General features: G+C 36.2%; 1 protein-coding gene across 3 annotated transcripts in view; it reads right to left on the minus strand.

The window, feature by feature from the left end:
• The window catches only part of CLIC2 (chloride intracellular channel 2), a 93,191-nt gene that overhangs the window by 33,889 nt on the left and 39,390 nt on the right, over positions 1 to 19,912 (minus strand). The window contains exon 1 of one of the 3 annotated variants that reach the window (XM_030806681.1): positions 14,633 to 14,938. The exons of 1 other annotated variant lie outside the window; for it this stretch is intronic. In XM_030806681.1, coding sequence (XP_030662541.1) covers positions 14,633 to 14,689 — 57 coding nt within the window. In that variant the 5' untranslated portion in view covers positions 14,690 to 14,938. Of the gene's footprint in view, positions 1 to 7,274; positions 7,337 to 14,632; positions 14,939 to 19,912 lie in introns of those variants that run through there. One more of the 3 variants, XM_030806682.1, reaches the window with a different exon arrangement.

Here is a 19,912-nt window from a genome sequence, read left to right on the forward strand (position 1 = left end):
ATCAACTTAATGAAATAAACCATGAAGACAAGATTAGAGAAAAAAGAATAAAAAGAAACAAACAAAGCCTCCAAGAAATATAGGACTATGTGAAAAGACCAAGCCTACGTTTGACTGGTGTACCTGAAAGTGACAGGGAGAATGGAACCAAGTTGGAAAACACTCTTCAGGATATTATCCAGGAGAACTTCCCCAACCTAGCAAGGCAGGCCAAGATTCAAATTCCAGAAATACAGAGAACACCACAAAGATACTCCTTGAGAAGAGCAACCCCAAGACACATAATTGTCAGACTCACCAAGGTTGAAATGAAGGAACAAATGTTAAGGGCAGCCAGAGAGAAAGGTTGGGTTACCCACAAAGGGAAGCCCATCAGACTAACAGCGGATCTCTCTGCAGAAACCCTACAAGCCAGAAGAGAGTGGGGGCCAATATTCAACATTCTTTAAAAAAACAATTTTCAACCAAGAATTTCATATCCGGACAAGCTAAGCTTCATAAGCGAAGGAAAAATAAAATCCTTTACAGACAAGCAAATGCTGAGAGATTTTGTCACCACCAGGCCTGCCTTTCAAGAGCTCCAGAAGGAAGCACTAAACATGGAAAGAAAAAACCGGTACCAGCATCTGCAAAAACATACCAAATTGTAAAGACCATCGACACTATGAAGAAACTGCATCAACTAATGGGCAAAATAACTAGCATCATAATGACAGGATCAAATTCACACATAACAATATTAACCTTGAATATAAATGGGCTAAATACCCCAATTAAAAGACACAGACCGGCAAATTGGATAAAGAGTCAAGACCCATCAGTGTGCTGTATTCAAGAGACCCATCTCATGTGCAAAGACAGACATAGGCTCAAAATAAAGGGATGGAGGAATATTTACCAAGCAAATGGAAAGAAAAAAAAAATCAGGGGTTGTAATCCTAGTCCCTGATAAAACAGACTTTAAACCAACAAAGATTAAAAAAGACAAAGAAAGGTATTACATAATGGTCAAGGAATCAATGCAACAAGAAGAGCTAACTATCCTAAATATATATGCACCCAATACAGGAGCACCCAGATTCATAAAGCAAGTTCTTAGAGACCTACAAAGAGACTTAGACTCCCACACGATAATAGTGGGAGGCTTTAACACCTCACTGTCAACATTAGATCAACGAGACAGAAAATTAACAAGGATATTCAGGACTGGAACTCAGCTCCGGACCAAGCAGACCTAATAGACATCTACAAAACTCTCCACCCCAGATCAACAGAATATACATTCTTCTTAGCACCACATCACACTTATTCTAAAACTGACCACATAATTGGAAGTAAAACACTCCTCAGCAAATGCAAAAGAATGGAAATCATGACAAACAGTCTCTCAGACTACAGTGCAATAAAATTAGAACTCAGGATTAAGAAACTCACTCAAAACCGCACAACTACATGGAAACTGAACAACCTGCTCCTGAATGACTACTGGGTAAATAATGAAATTAAGGCAGAAATAAAGAAGTTCTTTGAAACTAATAAGAACAAAGACACAATGTACTGGAATCTCTGGGACATAGCTAAAGCAGTGTTTAGAGGGAAATTTATAGCACTAAATGCCTACATCAGAAAGCGGGAAAGATTTAAAATCAACACCCTAACATCACAATTAAAGGAACTAGAGAAGCAAGAGCAAACAAATTCAAAAGCTAGCAGAAGACAAGAAGCAACTAAGATCAGAGCACAAGTGAAGGAGGTAGAGACATGAAAAATCCTTCAAAAAAATCAATAAATCCAGGAGCTGGTTCTTTGAAAAGATGAACAAAATAGATTGACTGCTAGCCAGACTAATAAAGAAGAAAACCGAGAGGAATCAAATAGACACAATAAAAAACAATAAAGGGGATATCACCACTCATCCCACAGAAATACAAACTACCATCAGATAATACTGCAAACACCTCTACACAAATAAACTAGAAAATCTAAAAGAAATGCATAAATTCCTGGACACAGGAAGAAGTCAATCCCTGAATAGAACAATAATAAGTTCTGAAATTGAGGCAGTAATTAACAGTTTACCAACCAAAAAAGCACAGGATCAGACGGATTCACAGCCAAATTCTACCAGAGGTAGAAAGAGGAGCTGGTACCATTCCTTCTGAAACTATTCCAAACAATAGAAAAAGAGGGACTCCTCCCTAACTCATTTTATGATGCCAGTTTCATCCTGACACCAGAACCTGGCAGAGACACACACACAAAAAGAAAATTTCATGCCAATATCCCTGATAAACATTGTTGTGAAAATCCTCAATAAAATACTGGCAAACTGAATCCAGCAGCACATCAAAAAGCTTATTCACCATGATCAAGTTGGCTTCATCCCTGGGATACAAGGCTGTTTCAACATACGTAAATCAATAAACATAATACACAATGTAAACAGAACCAATGACAAAAACCACATCATTGTCTCAATAGATGCATAAAAAGCCTTCGATAAAATTCAATATCCCTTCATGCTAAAAACTCTCAATCAACTAGTTATCGATGGAATGTATCTCAAAATAATAAGAGCTATCCATGAAAAACCCATAGCCAATATCATACTGAATGGGCAAAAGCTGGAAATATTCTCTTTGAAAACTGGCACAAGACAAGGATGCCCTCTCTCACCACTTCTATTCAACATAGCATTGGAAGTTCTGGCCAGGGCAATCAGGCAAGAGAAAGAAATAAAGCATATACAAATAGGAAGAGAGGAAGTCAAATTGTATCTGTTTGCAGATGACATGATTGTATATTTAGAAAACCCCATTGTCTCAGCTCAAAAACTCCTTAAGCTGATAAGCAACTTCAGCAAAGTCTCAGGACACAAAATCAATGTGCAAAAATCACAAGCATTCCTATACACCCATAATAGATAGCCAAATCATGAGTGAACTCCCATTCACAATTGCTACAAAGAGAATAAAATACCTAGGAATACAACTTACAAGGGATGTGAAGGACCTCTTCGAGGAGAACTACAAACCACTGCTCAAGGAAATAAGAGAGGACACAACAAATGGAAAAACATTCCATGCTCATGGATAGGAAGAATCAATATCATGAAAATGGCCATACTGCCCAAAGTAATTTATAGATTCAATGCTATTCCCATCAAGCTACAATTGCCTTTCTTCACAGAATTGGAATATGTAACAAACCTGCACATTGTGCACATGTACCCTAAAACGTAAAGTATAATAATAAAAAAAAACTACTTTAAATTTCATATGGAACCAATTAAGAGCCTGTATAGCCAAGACAATCTGAAGCAAAAGCAAAAAAACAAAAACAAACAAACAAACAAAAAACCAAAGCTGGAGACATCACGCTACTTGACTTCAAACTATACTACAAGGCTACAGTAACCAAAACAGCATGGTACTGGTACCAAAACAGATACATAGACCAATGGAACAGAACAGAGGCCTCAGAAATAATGCCGCATATCTACAACCATCTGATCTTTGACAAACCTGATGAAAACAAGAAATGGGGAAAGATTCCCTATTTAATAAATGGTGCTGGGAAAACTGGCTAGCCATATGCAGAAAACGGAATCTGGACCCCTTCCTTACACCTTATACAAAAATTAACTCAAGATGGATTAAAAACTTAAACAGAAGACCTAAAACCATAAAAACCCTAGAAGAAAACCTAGGCAATACCATTCAGGACATAGGCATGGGCAAAGACTTCATGACTAAAACAACAAAAGCAATGGCAACAAAAGCCAAAATTGACAAATGGGTTCTAATTAAACTAAAGAGCTTCTGCACAGCAAAAGAAACTGTCATCAGAGTGATCAGGCAACCTACAGAATAGAGAAAATTTTTGCAATCTATCCATCTGACAAAGGGCTAATATCCAGAATCTACAAGGAACTTAAACAAATTTACAAGAAAAAACCAAACAACCCCATCAAAAAGTGGGCAAAGGATATGAACATCTCAAAAGAAGACATTTATGTGGCCAACAATCATATGAATAAAAGCTAATCATCACTGGCCATTAGAGAAATGCAAATCAAAACCACAATGAGATACAATCTCACACCAGTTAAAACAGCAATCATTAAAAAGTCAGGAAACAACAGATGCTGGAGAGGATGTGGAGAAGTAGGAACACTTTTACACTGTTAGTGGGAATGTAAATTAGTTCAATCATTGTGGAAGACAGTGTGACAACTCCTCAAGGATCTAGAATCAGAAATACCATTTGACCCAGCAATCCCATTACTGGGTATATACCCAAAGGATTATAAATCATTCTACCATAAAGGCACATGCACACATATGTTTACTGCAGCACTGTTTACAAGAGCAAAGACTTGGAACCAACCCAAAGGGCCATCAATGATAGAGTGGACAAAGAAAATGTGGCACAGATACACCATGGAATATTATGCAGCCATAAAAGAGAATGAGTTCATGTCCTTTGCGAAGACATGGATGAAGATGGAAACCATCATTCTCAGCAAACTAACACAGGAACAGAAAAGCAAACACCACATGTTCTCACTCATAAGTGGGAGTTGAACAATGAGAATACATGGAACACTGGAGCCTGTTGCGGAGTGGGAGGAAATGAGAGGGAGAGCATTACCTAATGCATGTGGAGCCCAAAACCTAGATGATGGGTTGATGGGTGCAGGAAACCACCATGGCACATGTATACCTATGTAACAAACCTGCACGTTCTGCACATGCATCCAAGAACTGACAGTATAATAAAAAAAGAAAATGTGATATATATATATACACACACACACACCATGGAATACTACTCAGCCATAAAAAGGCATTAAATAATGGCATTTGCAGCAACCTGGAAGGAATTGGAGACTATTATTCTAAGTGAAGTAACTCAGGAATGGAAAACCAAACATGGTATGTTCTCACTTATAATTGGGAGCTAAGCTATGAGGACGCAAAGACATAAGAATGATACAATGGACTTTGAAGACTCAGAGAAAGGGGTGGGGGAGTGAGGATAAAAAACTACGCATTGGGTACAGTGTACACTGCTTGGGTGATGGGTGCACCAATATCTCTGAAATCACTACTATATATCTTATTCATGTAACCAAACTTCACCTGTTCCCCAAAAAACCATCAAAAAATAAATAATTTTTTTAAAAAGAAACAAAATCGTTGTGTTGTATACATTGAATATATACAATCTTTATTTGCCAATTAAATACTCTAAAATAAAAAAGGAAAAAAGAAAACGAGCAAAGGACATGGATAGACATTGCACTGAAGAGGACATACAGATGACAAATAAGCACACAAAATGTTCAATTTTATTAGCCTTTTGGGAAATGCAAATTTAAACAATAAAATGTCACTACACACCTTTCAAAATAGTTAAGATAATAATAGTGACAACACAAAATGCTGGTAAGAATGGACAGAAATATTGCTGGTTTTGATGTAAAATAGTATGACCACACTGGAAAGCACTTTGGCAATTTCTTACAAATCTAAACATGCAGCTGCTATGCGACCAAACAACTAGACCCTTTGGCATTTATCTCAGAGAAATGAAAACTTATGTCCATAAAGAAACCTGTAAAAGAGGATTTATACAGCCTTGTTTGTAATAACCCAAAACTAGTGACAACCAAAATGTCCTTCAACGCTGAATAATTAAACAAACCGTGGCATATCAGTATCATGGAGTAGTACTCAGCAATAAAAAGGATCGAACTGTTGATACACACAACAACTTGGATGAAGTTCCAGGGAATTATGCTGAGTGGGGGAAAAAAAGACAATCCCAAAAGGTGATATACCGTATTATTCCATTTACATAACATTCTTGACATGATAAAATTATCAAAGCAGAAAAGAGATTAATGGTTGAGGGATTGGATGAGACACAAGTGGATGTGGCTTTAAAAGGGCAACACGGATCTGTGTAGTGATGAAAATTTTCTGTATCTGACTGCATCAATATCAATAATGTCCTGGTTTTCTTGTCGTACTATAGTTTTACAAGATGTTATCATTAAGGGAAACTTGGTAAAGGGCACACAGCATCTCTCTGTATTATTTCTTAAAACTGCATGTGAATCTTCAACTATCTCAACATAACACCTTAATTTTAAAAAATTTTAGTCATAAGAAACCAAGACACACATACACACAGAGAATATATTTAATGTTATAGAAATAAATTCATAATACATTGTTAAATATATTTTGCAAAACAATGTATTAAAATGGCAAAAAGCGCAATTAATTTTGCACCAACTTAATATATGAAATAACCTCTTTTTGATGAATGTATTTATCTATATATGTGAAGAAATAAAGCATAAAAGGCTATACACGTAAATGTTAAAGTGAGTGGTATCATGGATGATTTTTATTGATTTTATTTTCACTTAGTGATATTTTGTAATTTATTTAACTAAAATAAAATAAAGTCACTTTAAAAAAAAAGAATGAGATCATGTCCTTTATAGGAACATGAATGGAGCTAGAAGCCATTATCCCTAGCAAATTAATGCAGCAACAGAAGACCAAATACCACACATTCTCACTTACAAGTGGCAGCTAAAAGATGAGAATACATGGACTCATAAAAGGAAACAACAGACACTAGGGCCTATCGGAGGGCGGAGGGTGGGAGGAAGGAACAGATCAGAAAAAAAACAATAGCTAATGGTTACTAGGCTTAATACCTGGGTGATGAAATAATTTGTACAACAAACACCCATGACATAAGTTTACCTATATAACAAATCTGCACATGTACCCCTGTACTTAAAAGTGAAAACAAAAACAAAACAAAAGATCGTTTATCATGACCAAGTGCAATTTATTACAGTGATGCAAGAATGGTTCAACATACACACATCAATTAATGAGATACATCATATCAACAGAATGAAGAACAAAAACCTTATGATCATTTTAATTGTTGCTGAAAAAGCATTTGATAATATTAAACATCCCTTTATGACAAAAAACCCTCAAAAACATGGGTATAGAAGGAACATACCTCAACAGAATAAAAGCCATATATGACAAATCCATAGCTAGTATCATACTGAATGGAGAAAAGCTGAAAGCCTGTCCTCTAAGATTGGGAACATAACAAGGACGCCCACTTTCATCACTGTTATTCAACATAGTACTGGAAGTCCTAGCCAGAGCAATCAGACAAGATAAAGAAATAAAAAGACTTCCAAACTGGAAAGGAGGAAGTCAAATTACCTTGTTTGCAGATGATATGATCTCATATTTGGAAAAACCTAAACACTCCAATGAAAACTCTTAAAGTTGATAAATTCAGTAAAGTTGCAGGTTACAAAATCAATGTACAAAAATCAGTGACATATATGCCAACAGTGAACAATCTGAAAAAAAATCAAGAAAGTAATTCCATTTGCAATAGCTACAAATGAAATAAAGTACATAGTAATTAACAAAAATACTAAAAGATTTCTACATGAAAACTATAAAACATTGATACAAGAAATTGAAAAAGACACACAAAAATGGAAAGATATTCTATATTTATGAATTGTAAGAATAAATGTAGTTAAGATGTCCATAGTACCCACAGCAATCTATAGATTTAATGCAATCCCTATCAAAACGACAAAGACATTATTCACAGAATTTTAAAAAATCCTAACATTTTTTCATGTGTTTTTTGGCTGCATAAATGTCTTCTTTTGAGAAGCATCTGTTCATGTCCTTTGCCCACTTTTTGATGTGGTTGTTCGTTTTTTTCTTGTAAATTTGTTTGAGTTCATTGTAGATTCTGGATATTAGCCCTTTGTCAGATGAGTAGGTTGCGAAAATTTTCTCCCATTTTGTAGGTTGCCTGTTCACTCTGACGGTAGTTTCTTTTGCTGTGCAGAAGCTCTTTAGTTTAACGAGATCCCATTTGTCAATTTTGGCTTTTGTTGCCATTGCTTTTGGTGTTTTAGACATGAAGTCCTTGCCCACGCCTATGTCCTGAATGGTATTGCCTAGGTTTTCTTCTAGGGTTTTTATGGTTTTAGGTCTAACATTTAAGTCTTTAATCCATCTTGAATTAATTTTTGTATAAGGTGTAAGGAAGGGATCCAGTTTCAGCTTTCTACATATGGCTAGCCAGTTTTCCCAGCACCATTTATTAAATAGGGATAGCATTAGGAGATACACCTAATGCTAAATGACGAGTTAATGGGTGCAGCACACCAACGTGGCACATGTATACATATGTAACAAACCTGCACATTGTGCACATGTACCCTAAAACTTAAAGTATAATAAAATAAAATAAAGTAAAAAAACCTATTCACTAAAAAAAAACCCCTAATATTTATATGGAACTAGGAAAGACCCAGAATAGCCAAAGCTATCTCCTAAGCAATACCTTACTTCAAATTATACTACAGAGCTATAGTAACCAACATGGCATGGTCCTGGCATAAAAAAAGACACATAGGTCAGTGGAAAAGAATGGAGAACCTGGAGATAAGTCCATACATTTACAGTGAACTCATTTTCAGGAAAGGTGCCAAGATCATACACTGGGGAAAGGTGCTGGGAAAACTGGATATCCATATGCAAAAGAATGAAACTAGACCCTTATCTCTCACCATATACAAAAAATCAAATACAAATGGATTAAAGACTTAAATCTAAGACCTGAAACTATGAAACTACTAAAAGAAAGCATTAGGGAAACTCTCCAAGACATTGGAGTGGGCAGAGATTTCTTGAATAATATGCCATAAATACAGGCAAGCAAAGCAAAAATGGATGAATGGGATCACATCAAGTTAACAAGCTTCTGCACAGCAAAGGAATCAACAATGTGCAAAGACGACCCACAGAATGGGAGATAGTATTTGCAAACCACCTATCTGACAAAGGATTAATAACCAGAATATATAAGGAGCTCAAATAACTCCATAGGAAAAAATTTAATACTGTGTTTGACAAATGGACAAAAGATGTGAATAGACATTCCTCAAAAGAAGATATACAAATGGTGAAGAGCCATATGAAAACATGCTCAATGTCATTGATCATCAGAGAAATTCAAATCAAAACTACAATGAGATATCATCTTAGCTCAGTTATTAGGTTGGTGCAAAAGTAATTGCAGTTTTGCCATTACTTTCAATTGCAAAAACCGCAATTACTTTTGCACCAACCTAATAAAATGGCTTTTATCCAAAAGACAGGAAATAACAAACGCTGGCGAGGATATGCAGAAAAGGGAATCCTCATACACTGTTGATGGGAATGTAAATTAGTACAACCACTATGGGGAACAGTTTGGAGGTTCCTCAAAAAAATAAAAATAGAGCTACCTTATGATCCAGCAATCCCACTGCTAGGTATCTACCCCAAAGAAAGGAAATCAGCATATCACGGAGATCTCTGCACTCCCATGTTCATTGCAGTACTATTCACAATAGCCAAGATTTGGAAGCAACCTACATATCCCATCAACAGATGAATGGATAAAGAAAATGTGGGCATATACACAACAGAGTACTACTCAACCATAAAAAAGAATGAGATTCAGTCATTGGCAACAACATGGATGGAACTGGACATCATATATCACATAAAATAAGCCAGGCACAGAAAGACAAACTTCACGTGTTCTCACTTATTTGTGAGAGCTAAGAACAAAAACATTTGAACTCATGGAGAGAGAGAGTAGAAGGATGGCTACTAGAGGCTGGGAAGGGTAGTGAGGCTGTCTGTGTGGGGAAGTGAAGAGTGTTAATGGGTACAAAAAATAGCTAGGAAGGATGAATAACACCTAGTATTTGCTAGCACAATAAGGTGACTGCAGTGAAAAATAATTTAATTGTACATTTAAAAATAACCAAAACAGTATAATTGAATTGTTTGTAACCCAAAAGATAAATGCTTGAGGGGATGGATACCCCATTTACCTGATGTGATTATTACATGTTGCATGCCTGTATCAAAATATTCCATGCAACCCATAAATATATATACCTACTATGTACTCACAAAAATTAAAAATTGAAGTTAAAAAACAATTAAAATGGGGAAGACATTTGAACACTTTACAAAGGAAGATATACAGATGATAAATAAGGACATGAAAAGATGCCCAATATCATTAGACATGTGGGAAAGGCAAATTAAAACCACAGTGAGATACCATGATAAACACATTAGAATAACTGAAATGAAAAAGAATGACCATACCAAGTGTTGAGAGGAAAGTGGAGCAAGTGGAACTCTCACATAATGAAGTGAAGTGTAAAATGGTACAACTGCTTTTTAAAATATTTTGTCAAAGTTAAACATGTACCTATTACATGATCCAGCAATTCCAATCTTAGGTATTTACGCAAGAGAAATGAAAGCATATTGCCATAGAAATGTGTACACGAATACTTATAGCAATGTTCAAAATAGCCCCAAAATGGAAAAAACCCAAATGTCTTTCAATGGATGAATGAATAAACACATTATGATATATCCATACAATGGGATGCTTCAGTAATAAAAAGGAATGAGATATTGAAACACACAACATGGGTGCATCTCAAAATAATTGTGCTGAGTGAAAGACGGCAGGCACAAAAGCGTATATACTGTATAATTTCATCTACAGAAAATTCTAGAAAATGTAATGCTAACAGAAAGCAGATCAATGGTTGGCTGTGGCAGAGAGAGGTAAAGGGTAGGGTAGAGAAGACTGACTGCAAAGAGACACAAGGGAACTTTCTGAGGTGATGGACGTATTCTATATTTTGATTGGAATGGTGGTTATATGTGTATATACATTTGTCAAGTTATTGAACTGTATACTTAAATGCACTCATTTTATTTTATGTAAATTTTACTTTGATAAAATATATGAAAATAGAGAAGTTCAAAAAGAAGAACAAAAAACACCCCCAAATAAATGATATTATGCAGAGGTTGCAGACATTGCAATGACAAAGTAAGGGTATGACTATGGGAAGAAACACCTGAGAGATGATGAGGACTAAGATCCCTGGAGGAGGGAAAGTCAGGGATCTGAGGGGCTAGAGTGTTGGAAGAATCATCTGTGTAGAGATTAAAATCACCAAGAATTACGATAGGAAAGACTAGAGAGAGTAGCCTATAGAAGGAAATAAAAGGTACTTCATCTTACGGCTGCTCTGATCTATTATGCGTAGAATTATTAAGGTCCAGAAACACTGGACAAAATTTCAATTTTTTGACAAAATTTTCTTTCCCTGATAGTGGATGTGACAAAGAAAATGATATTGTTGATCTTTGTGATGGCAGGGTGTGAAGAGGAATGGGAAGAGGCAACCAACCTTACCAGCTGCATTTGTTTTGTAATAGAAGTCAGACTAAGGATCCAATCAAAACTAGGTTTAGTGAGTGGAAACATGATTAAGGGTGGGAGGCAGGAAGAAGAATGGAGTCTGATAATAGATACAGCAGGAAGGGTGGATCGCCTTTGGCAAAAGGAAAATCAAAACACTGAGGTGTGGGGGAAATGCAGTAAAGTTTTACAGGAAAACTGAAGGGTTTTTTTTTTCTGTTATGCTGCTTTAAAGTGCCATCACATACAATTTTAGGATATAAATTCGCTAGCCTGATTGATGAATTACTGATCTCTTAATTATCTTCAGCTGGCAAAGACAGGCTGCGGCCATTCACCAAAACAATTTTTTCTCTTTGTGATCTAAGTTTTCAAACACGAAAAATAATAATGGCAACAATAGTTAACATTTATATAGTGTTTACTACATTGCCAACTACTGTGCTTTATATACTTGTTTTATTTAATCCTTACAAATAGGATGATGCTATGAGGTAGGCTCTGTTATTACACTTGTTTTACAGGTGAGGAAACTGAGGCTCAGACAGGCTGACTTGCTCAAGTACAGTCGGCTAATCAAGAATTGATGACATACATCCTCTGCTCACTTAGCATTCAGGACCAGGACTATATCCTCCAGACACCATACTCTTAAACACTGCCTTCTCTCATTTAATAGTTTTGTCAAATTTTTATATTAATCAGTCTTTATGAGTATTTATAATAGCTATAAGATACTTTGAAATGGTCTGAACACTCAGAAAAGAGTATCATCTCTTCCCTCTTTCCCCCACACATTAAAAAATGTTTTTGACAAAAGTATTACATTCAGAATTTTGGCCCAAATGTTAGATTCCATAATTTTATGTACAAATATACTAAAACTTAATTTTAGAGTCTTTGGTACATAATGCAAACATTCCATTTAACAACAAAAAACAAATCATTAAGATTATTTCATCCCTGCACTTAGAGAAAATAAAATGTGTGTTATGAAATCCTTTGTTCTTAGTTATTGGATAGAAACCTTGCTGAAATCATTCAGAGCTAAAAGACAATGTTTTTATTGACTACACAGAACACATAGATATTGTTGTATAAATTCTTAATTGTGACAGGAGAATGCTTAATCTCTTGTAGTAATGCCTTTTAAAAATTACTCATTAGCACTTTTAGTCCTTCTCAACCCCTATTTCCCCTCCCAGTATCTTCCACGAAACTTCTAGAGACCTGTGGAACACAGCTTAAAATAAAACAAAAACCTGGACCAGATGATATTTGAGGTTCTTCCAGAAAATCTGTAATTTGTATCAATGTCATTAGATAAGCTTACATCTAAAGCACTCCACCTGAAAAAATTCTGGACTAGTTTACTAAAAAGTTCACACAACTGAAAACAATTGAATAATATTAGACATAGCTATTTTAAAGGATTAGAATTCTAACTCTGCCACTAACTAGCTATGTGACCTTGGACAAAGTTACTTAGCTGCTCTTTGCTTTAATTTCTGTATTCATAAAAGAGGGTTAATAATAAACCACTTAGCACAGTGCCTACCATATAGTAAGTACTCAATAAATTATTGGTTACTTTGAAAGTTATTATTTAATTCAACATTTTCTCATCCATGTGTGACTTGCTAAAGTTTGCTGTCCAGATTACCACCCAAATATGAAAAGTCTATGAAGATAAACACATAGGTCAAAGCCAACAATTGATTTAAGGAGTCTAATTGAGTTGAATGAACAGTTCAGACAAAGGGAACACTTTAGTTACCCAGTAAAGAGACATTACTTCTGATTTGGAATTGGTAAATGTAAAAAGCCAGTTAGGAAATTACAGCTCATTTATATCCTATCTGAGCAGTTATATGTTTTGCTACAACCCAGAGATAGGAGAAGTTGCTCTTATGCCCGATAGTTTAGCAAACACTTAATTGCATTACCTAGCACTGCAGGAATTCAAGGGTCTTTCTCTTACAATTTTGAAAAGACAGGTTGATGATGTCCTTGGTGTATATATGTGACAAGCTGTTAGATAATCTAACTGGCTGTAAAAGCATTACTTTTGCCAATAGGTATTTAACTTAACATTTGGTAAGTATATCTTATTTTATGTCTTTGTAAGCCATCAGGAAGCTGTATAGTTTTAGAGGCAAGTTACTTAAACTTTAATGCCTTAGTTTATCTATCTAGAAATGATGAGAACAACATTATAATATTGTAATAACTAAAACTTGTAATGAAGTAGTAATAACTACTACTATCACTACTACTACTGATGATGCTAGTACTATACAAGCACCATTAATAACAACCTATCTCCTAAGTTGTTAGGACTAAATTAGGTAACATATGTAAAGTGTTTAGAAAAGAGCCAGGCACAGTATGAGTTTGTTATTGTTCTTATTATCCTGAATACTTCCAATAGTCAGTGAAAATAAAGGGAAAAGCTACACAGTTAATGTAAGCGAGGATTTAGTAAGCTATTTAATTTCTACTGGGAATAACCCATATAAATTTTTCTTTCTTGATGAGCTAATTTGGAAACACATGTTCCTTTCTCTTGATTTAGGGGTTTTCCAAAGTGCTTTTCTGAAAAGTTAAGACATGTTAAAAAAAAAAAAAAAAAAACTCCATGGCAGACCAAAAAGAAGAAGCAGAGCATTCTAAAATGTCCCCCTCCTCACATAACAAGCACACAGACTCCTGGTTTTTTTCTCCCACAGTGTCCATGTGACCCTGCTGTGATGTTTGTCCATTGTAGAAGTTTAGAAAGTTCTGTCTGGGCTATGTGTGGGAATGGAGTTCTCAGGTCATTCTCGGCCCTCTCCTCTACCCAGTCAGGCCTTCCAAAACCTGTCTCATAAAACACAGATTTTGAGACTTGGAAAGCCCTTAAGGATCATCTTGTCATGCTCCTTCATTGTATAGATGGAGAAACAAAAGTCTGGAGAGAGGGAGGGATTTTTCTAAGGTTATATAGGAAGCCATTGAGAATATAATTTATTCGCTCACTACAAACCAGTCTAGTGCTTTTCCACCATATCACCTTGCCTTTTTCAGAAGAGATCTGTTTTCCAGTTGTCATCTAAGAACAGTCACACACCCGGGCATTCTTCTAGAACTCAGAGTAGGAAAATAATCACAACAGTCTTTCCTATCTCTAGCCCAAATGTGGAGAATTTTTAAAGACATTGGACTTCAGTGTCAAAAACTAATACATTCTACATGCAGTTATTATAGCTGGAAAACTTACCTTTACAAAAAGCTCAATCTCAGGGTCCACTTGAGTGCTGGGCCTCAGGCCTGACATCTTTGTCTTTACTGCCAGTTGTCAGCCTCCTGCCTCCTGTAGAGTCCACAATACTTGTAGACTCTTTTCTCAATTTTATCCAAAGACTAAAGTAATGTTGGTGCTTTAAGAAGAGAGTCTAGCTTGTAGTGGCCTGAGTCAGACCTGGAGCCAGTCTCTTCTCTCAAGAGGTGTGACGCAGAAAATTCTAGATGCTTAAGTGCAGCTCTTGAAATCGTTTTCCTTCTTCCTCATGACCTAACATTTAAATCAAGGAGGAGCCAAAGGGGTGTGTATAAACTGGCTGGCTAGAAGGGTGGGGGTGTTTCCAGAGAGGCTTCAATGCCATGAGTCAGCACAGGAGAAACACATGCACACAAACACACACATGCAGTGCTAGCTTCTATATATCAAGCAGACCAGATGTTTTCTAGAGCCTCCCTTTGAGACCTGGGCTCCATGCCCAGAAAAGGGCCTCTTATTGGTGTTCCTGTAACTTGAAAGCACTTCCAGGAAAAGGGCCAGAAATGACTTGGATTTTTATTATTGAAAAGGATGTTTATCCAATGGTACTGTCTAAAACAGGGTTAAAAAATTGTACTTTATTAAATGTTTCCACCCCCAATTCTACTGCTCACACAGCCAGATTTCTGTTCTGGGTTGCAAATTTCACTTCTCTCTACAACCAGGGAATGTTCACTGGGGTGGTTGAGTCTGGGGGCTTGTTTAGTGTGCCCCACCTAGTTCTTTATTTCTTGGATGCTCGGACTGGAACAGATCACTTCCTTGTTTTGGCATCTGTGTCAGGAACCATGATTAGTTCTGTATTTCTGCTTGTCAACCCTGGGAACAGCAGCAAAACCAGTCAAACGGATCACTCTGTGTCTGCAATGTTTCTGACAGCTGTATCTGATGCCTCCAGGGGCTGGAAGGGGGACCCCGGGATTAACAAATCTCTTTGGTGGGAAGAGTCTCTTCCTGCTTGGAGCCAAACTGAACATAGATCCATCAGTTGGGCACCACTGTGATCCCCTTTCTATAACACCAAGCATTCCCCATGCTCATATGGGCTGTACATGGACCTGCCATTGCCCTGTGTAAAGATTTATAGGATAAGAGGCTCTTGAAAAAACCCAGCCTGCTCCATACCTGTAGGTTCTAGGGAAGGAGTGGCTGATATGTAGGTGAGTGTTCTTCTGCATGGGGGAAAGACCTTATGATTTCCCAAATGGTTTGAAAAGTGAGAAAAAAATTATGCCGGACATCTGCTGAGCCAACCTGAAGGGTGAGTTTTGCACTGGCTTATTTGGCAGGACCTGGTGTCTGCCTTGCTTAGCCATATTTTTACTCTATTCATCATACTCTGTTCGTTCACTCCAAAGGCAATCAATGAATGTCAACTCTGTGCCAGGATGCTGATCCATTCACTGAGATTGGCAGCACAGGAGGACAGCCAGTTCGGGAGGAGAACAGGAATTCAACTTTAAGCATACTCAGTCTGAGGCCTCCTCACCTTTCCCCACTCCCTATATCTAACTGCTACAAAATCTTGTCACTTCTACATCCTGAATATTTTAAAAAATCCATCCACTTCTCTTTGCCCCTATGACTACTCCAAATTTCAAGCCAGCAATATTCTTTTTTAACTGATTTAAAAATTTTTATTTTAAAACAAATGGTTGCATGACCCTCGACTCTCATGGGAAAACCACAAGCCTTACTATCACCACCACCACCACAGCAACAACAGTCTAATGACCTCTGTATGATCCCTAATAAACTGTCAAAGTAAGGAGATGAAAGTTCTCTTTTTTTCTTGATGCTCAGAGTGTTTAAATATTGTATTTAGGATAATTTACATGCCATAAATTTCACATATTTAAAGTGACTTTATAAATTTATTGGGTGGTGCAACCACCATTATAATCTAATTTTAGAACACCTGCATCACATGAGTGACATCTTTCTTACCCATTTGTAATCAATCTTCATTACCACTCCCAGTATCAGGCAACCATTAATCTACTTTCTGTGCCTATGGATTTGCCTATTCTAGATATTTCATATAAATGTTGTGTTAGTCCCTTTTTGCTTTGCTATAAAGAAATACTTGAGGCTGAGTAATTTATAAAGAAAAGAGGTTTAATTGGTTCATGATTCTGCAGGCTGTATAGAAAGCATGGTGCCAGCATCTGCTTCTGGTGAGAGCCTCAGGAAGCTTCCGATCATGGCAGAAGGTAGAGTGGGAGCATGCATCTCACATGATGAAAGTGGAAGGAGGAGAGAAAGTGGTGGGGGGACATGCCACACTCTTTTAAATAACCAACTCTTGCATGAATTCAGAGGGAGAACTCACTCATTACTGTGAGAGGGGTACCAAACCACCCATGAAGGACCTGCCCCCATGATGAAAACACCTCCCACCAGGCCCTACCAAAACTTGTTTGCTCTTTGCTTTGTTTGCTTATAATAGTCATTCCAGTGGCTGTGAAGCGGTATCTTACGGTGATTTTTTTCAATTTTAAAAATGGATTTAGAGGGCACAAGTGCAGATTTCTTACACGCATATATCACATCGTGGTGGAGTCTGGGCTTTTAGTGTACCCATCATCTGAATAGTGAACATTGTACCCAAGAGGTACTTTTTCAAGCATTGTCAACTTCCCATCCTTTTGTAGTCTCCAGTATCTATTATTCTACTCTATATGTCCATGTGTACCCATTGTTAAGCTCTCACTTACAAGTGAGAATATGTGATATCTGACTTTCTGTTTCTGAATTATTTTACTTAAGATAACTATGTACTCCAGTTCCACCCATGTTACTGCAAAACACACGACTTCATTATTTTTTATGGTTGCATAGTATTCCATGTAAATGTAAAATGTAGATGGGTAGATGCCCAGTAGTGAGATTGCTGGATCAAATGGTAGTTCTATGTTTAGTTCTTTGAGAAATCTCCATACTGTTATCCATAAAGGTGATAATTTACATTCCCACTAACAGTGCATAAGCATTACTTTTTTCTCCACATCCTCACCAACATCTGTTGTTTTTTGATTTTTAAATAATAGCTATTCTGACTGGTGTAAGATAGTATTGTGTGGTTTTAATTTGCATTTCTCTGATAATTAGTGATATTGAGCATCTTTCATATGTTTGTTGGCCACTTGTATGTCTTTCAAAAAACACCCATTCATGCCCTTTGCCTACTTTTTAATGGCGTTTTTTTTTTTTTTTTTTTTTTCTTGTTGAGTTGTTGGAGTTTCTTGTAGATTCTGGATATTAGCCTTTGTTAGATACATAATTTGCAAATATTTTTTCTCATTAGGTAGGTTTACTCTGTTGATTGTTTCTTTTGCTGTGTGGAAGGTTTGTAGCTTAACTGAGTCCCGTCTGTTTATTTTTGTTTGTGTTGCATTTGCTTTTGAGGACCTGGTCATAAATTCTTTGCCTAAGCCAGGCCAATGTCCAGAAGAATTTTTCCTACATTTTCTTACAGGATTTTTACAGTTTCATGTCTAAAATATAAATCTTTAATCCATCTCGAGTTAATTCATGTATATGGTGAGAGATAGGGGTCCAGTTTCATTCTTCTGCATATGGCTAGCCAGTTTTCCTAGCACCATGTATTGAAGAGGGTGTTCTTTCCCTATTGTTTAATTTTGTCAATATTGCAGATCAGTTGTTAATAGGTACTTTATTTCTGGGTTCACTATTCTGTTCCATCGGTCTATATGTCTATTTTTATACCGATATCATGACGTTTTGGTTACTATAGCCTTGTAGTATAATTCAAAGTCGAATGTAATACTTCAAACTTTGTTCTTTTGGCTTAGGATTGGTTTGGCTATTCAGACTCTTCTTTTGGTTTCATATGAATTTTAAGTTTTTTTAATTATGTGAAAAATGGTGTTGGTAATTTGATAGAGACTGCGTTGAATCTGTAAATTGCTTTGAGCAGTGTGGTCATTTTAATAATATTGATTCTTTTGATCCATGAGCATGGGATGTTTTTTCATTTATTTGTGTCATACACAATTTTTTCATCAGTGTTTTGTAGTTCCTCTTGTAGAGATCTTTCACCTCCTTGATTAAATGTATTCCTAGGTGTTTTATTTTTTGTGGCTATTGCAAATGGGTTGTTCATTTGGTTCTTAGCTTGAATGATATTGGTGTAGAGAAATGCTACTGTGTTTTGTACATTGATTTTGTATCCTGAAACTTTACTGAAGTTCTTTATCAAGGCTAGGAGTCTTCTGGAAGAGTCTTTTGGAGTTTTATTGTACACTATTTGGGGTTTTCAACATAATGGGGTATTTTTTTCTCCTTTATAATATGTATGCCTTTCATTTCTCTCTCTCTCTCTCTCTCTCTCTCTCTCTCTCTCTCTCTGTGTGTGTGTGTGTGTGTGCGCGCGCGCATGTATGTGTGTGTGCATGTGTTATTGCACTAGCTGGGACTTCCAGGACTAACAGTGAATAGTAGTGGTGAGAAAGGACATCCTAGACTTATTTCTGATTTTAGGGGAAAATTACTCAGTGGTTCACTGTAGGTTTTCCATGGATAGCCTTTATTAGAGTAAGGAAATTTCCTTCTATTCCTAACTTGTTGGGAATTTTATCATTAATTAATATTGAATTTTGTTGAATGCCTTTTCTGCATTTATTTATATGATCATTTGATGTTGCTTATTTAGTGTGACAACATGATAAAATACATTGATTGATTTTTGAATGTTGAACCAACTTTGAATACCTGGGATAAACTCCACTTGATCTTGATGCATTATCTTTTTTATACATTGCTAGAGTTGATTGGCTAATATCTTAGTAAGAATATTTGTACCTATGTTTATGTGAGATATTGCTATTTTGTTTTTTCCTTGTAATATCTTTGTCTGAGTTTGGTATTAGGATGATGCTATCCTCATAATATGAGTGGGGTCATTTTCTCTCCTTAATTTTCTGAAAGAGACTGTAAAATTTGTATTACATCTTACTTAAATGTTTGATAGAATTCATGAGTGAAATTGTCTGGTCTGGAGTTCTCTTTCTTGAAAAATTTTAAATTACAGATTCAGTTTCTTTAATAGATGTCAGGCTATTCAGATTATCTACTTTTCTTTGAATTAGTTTTTTTTGTTTTGTTTTGTTTTTTTACCATGTGGGTTTAAGAAACTGGTTCATGTAAGTTATCAAATATATAGGCATAGATTGATTGTAGTATTCCCCCTCTTATTCT

Source organism: Nomascus leucogenys, chromosome X, assembly GCF_006542625.1.
Source record: "Nomascus leucogenys isolate Asia chromosome X, Asia_NLE_v1, whole genome shotgun sequence".
Lineage (NCBI taxonomy): Eukaryota > Metazoa > Chordata > Mammalia > Primates > Hylobatidae > Nomascus > Nomascus leucogenys.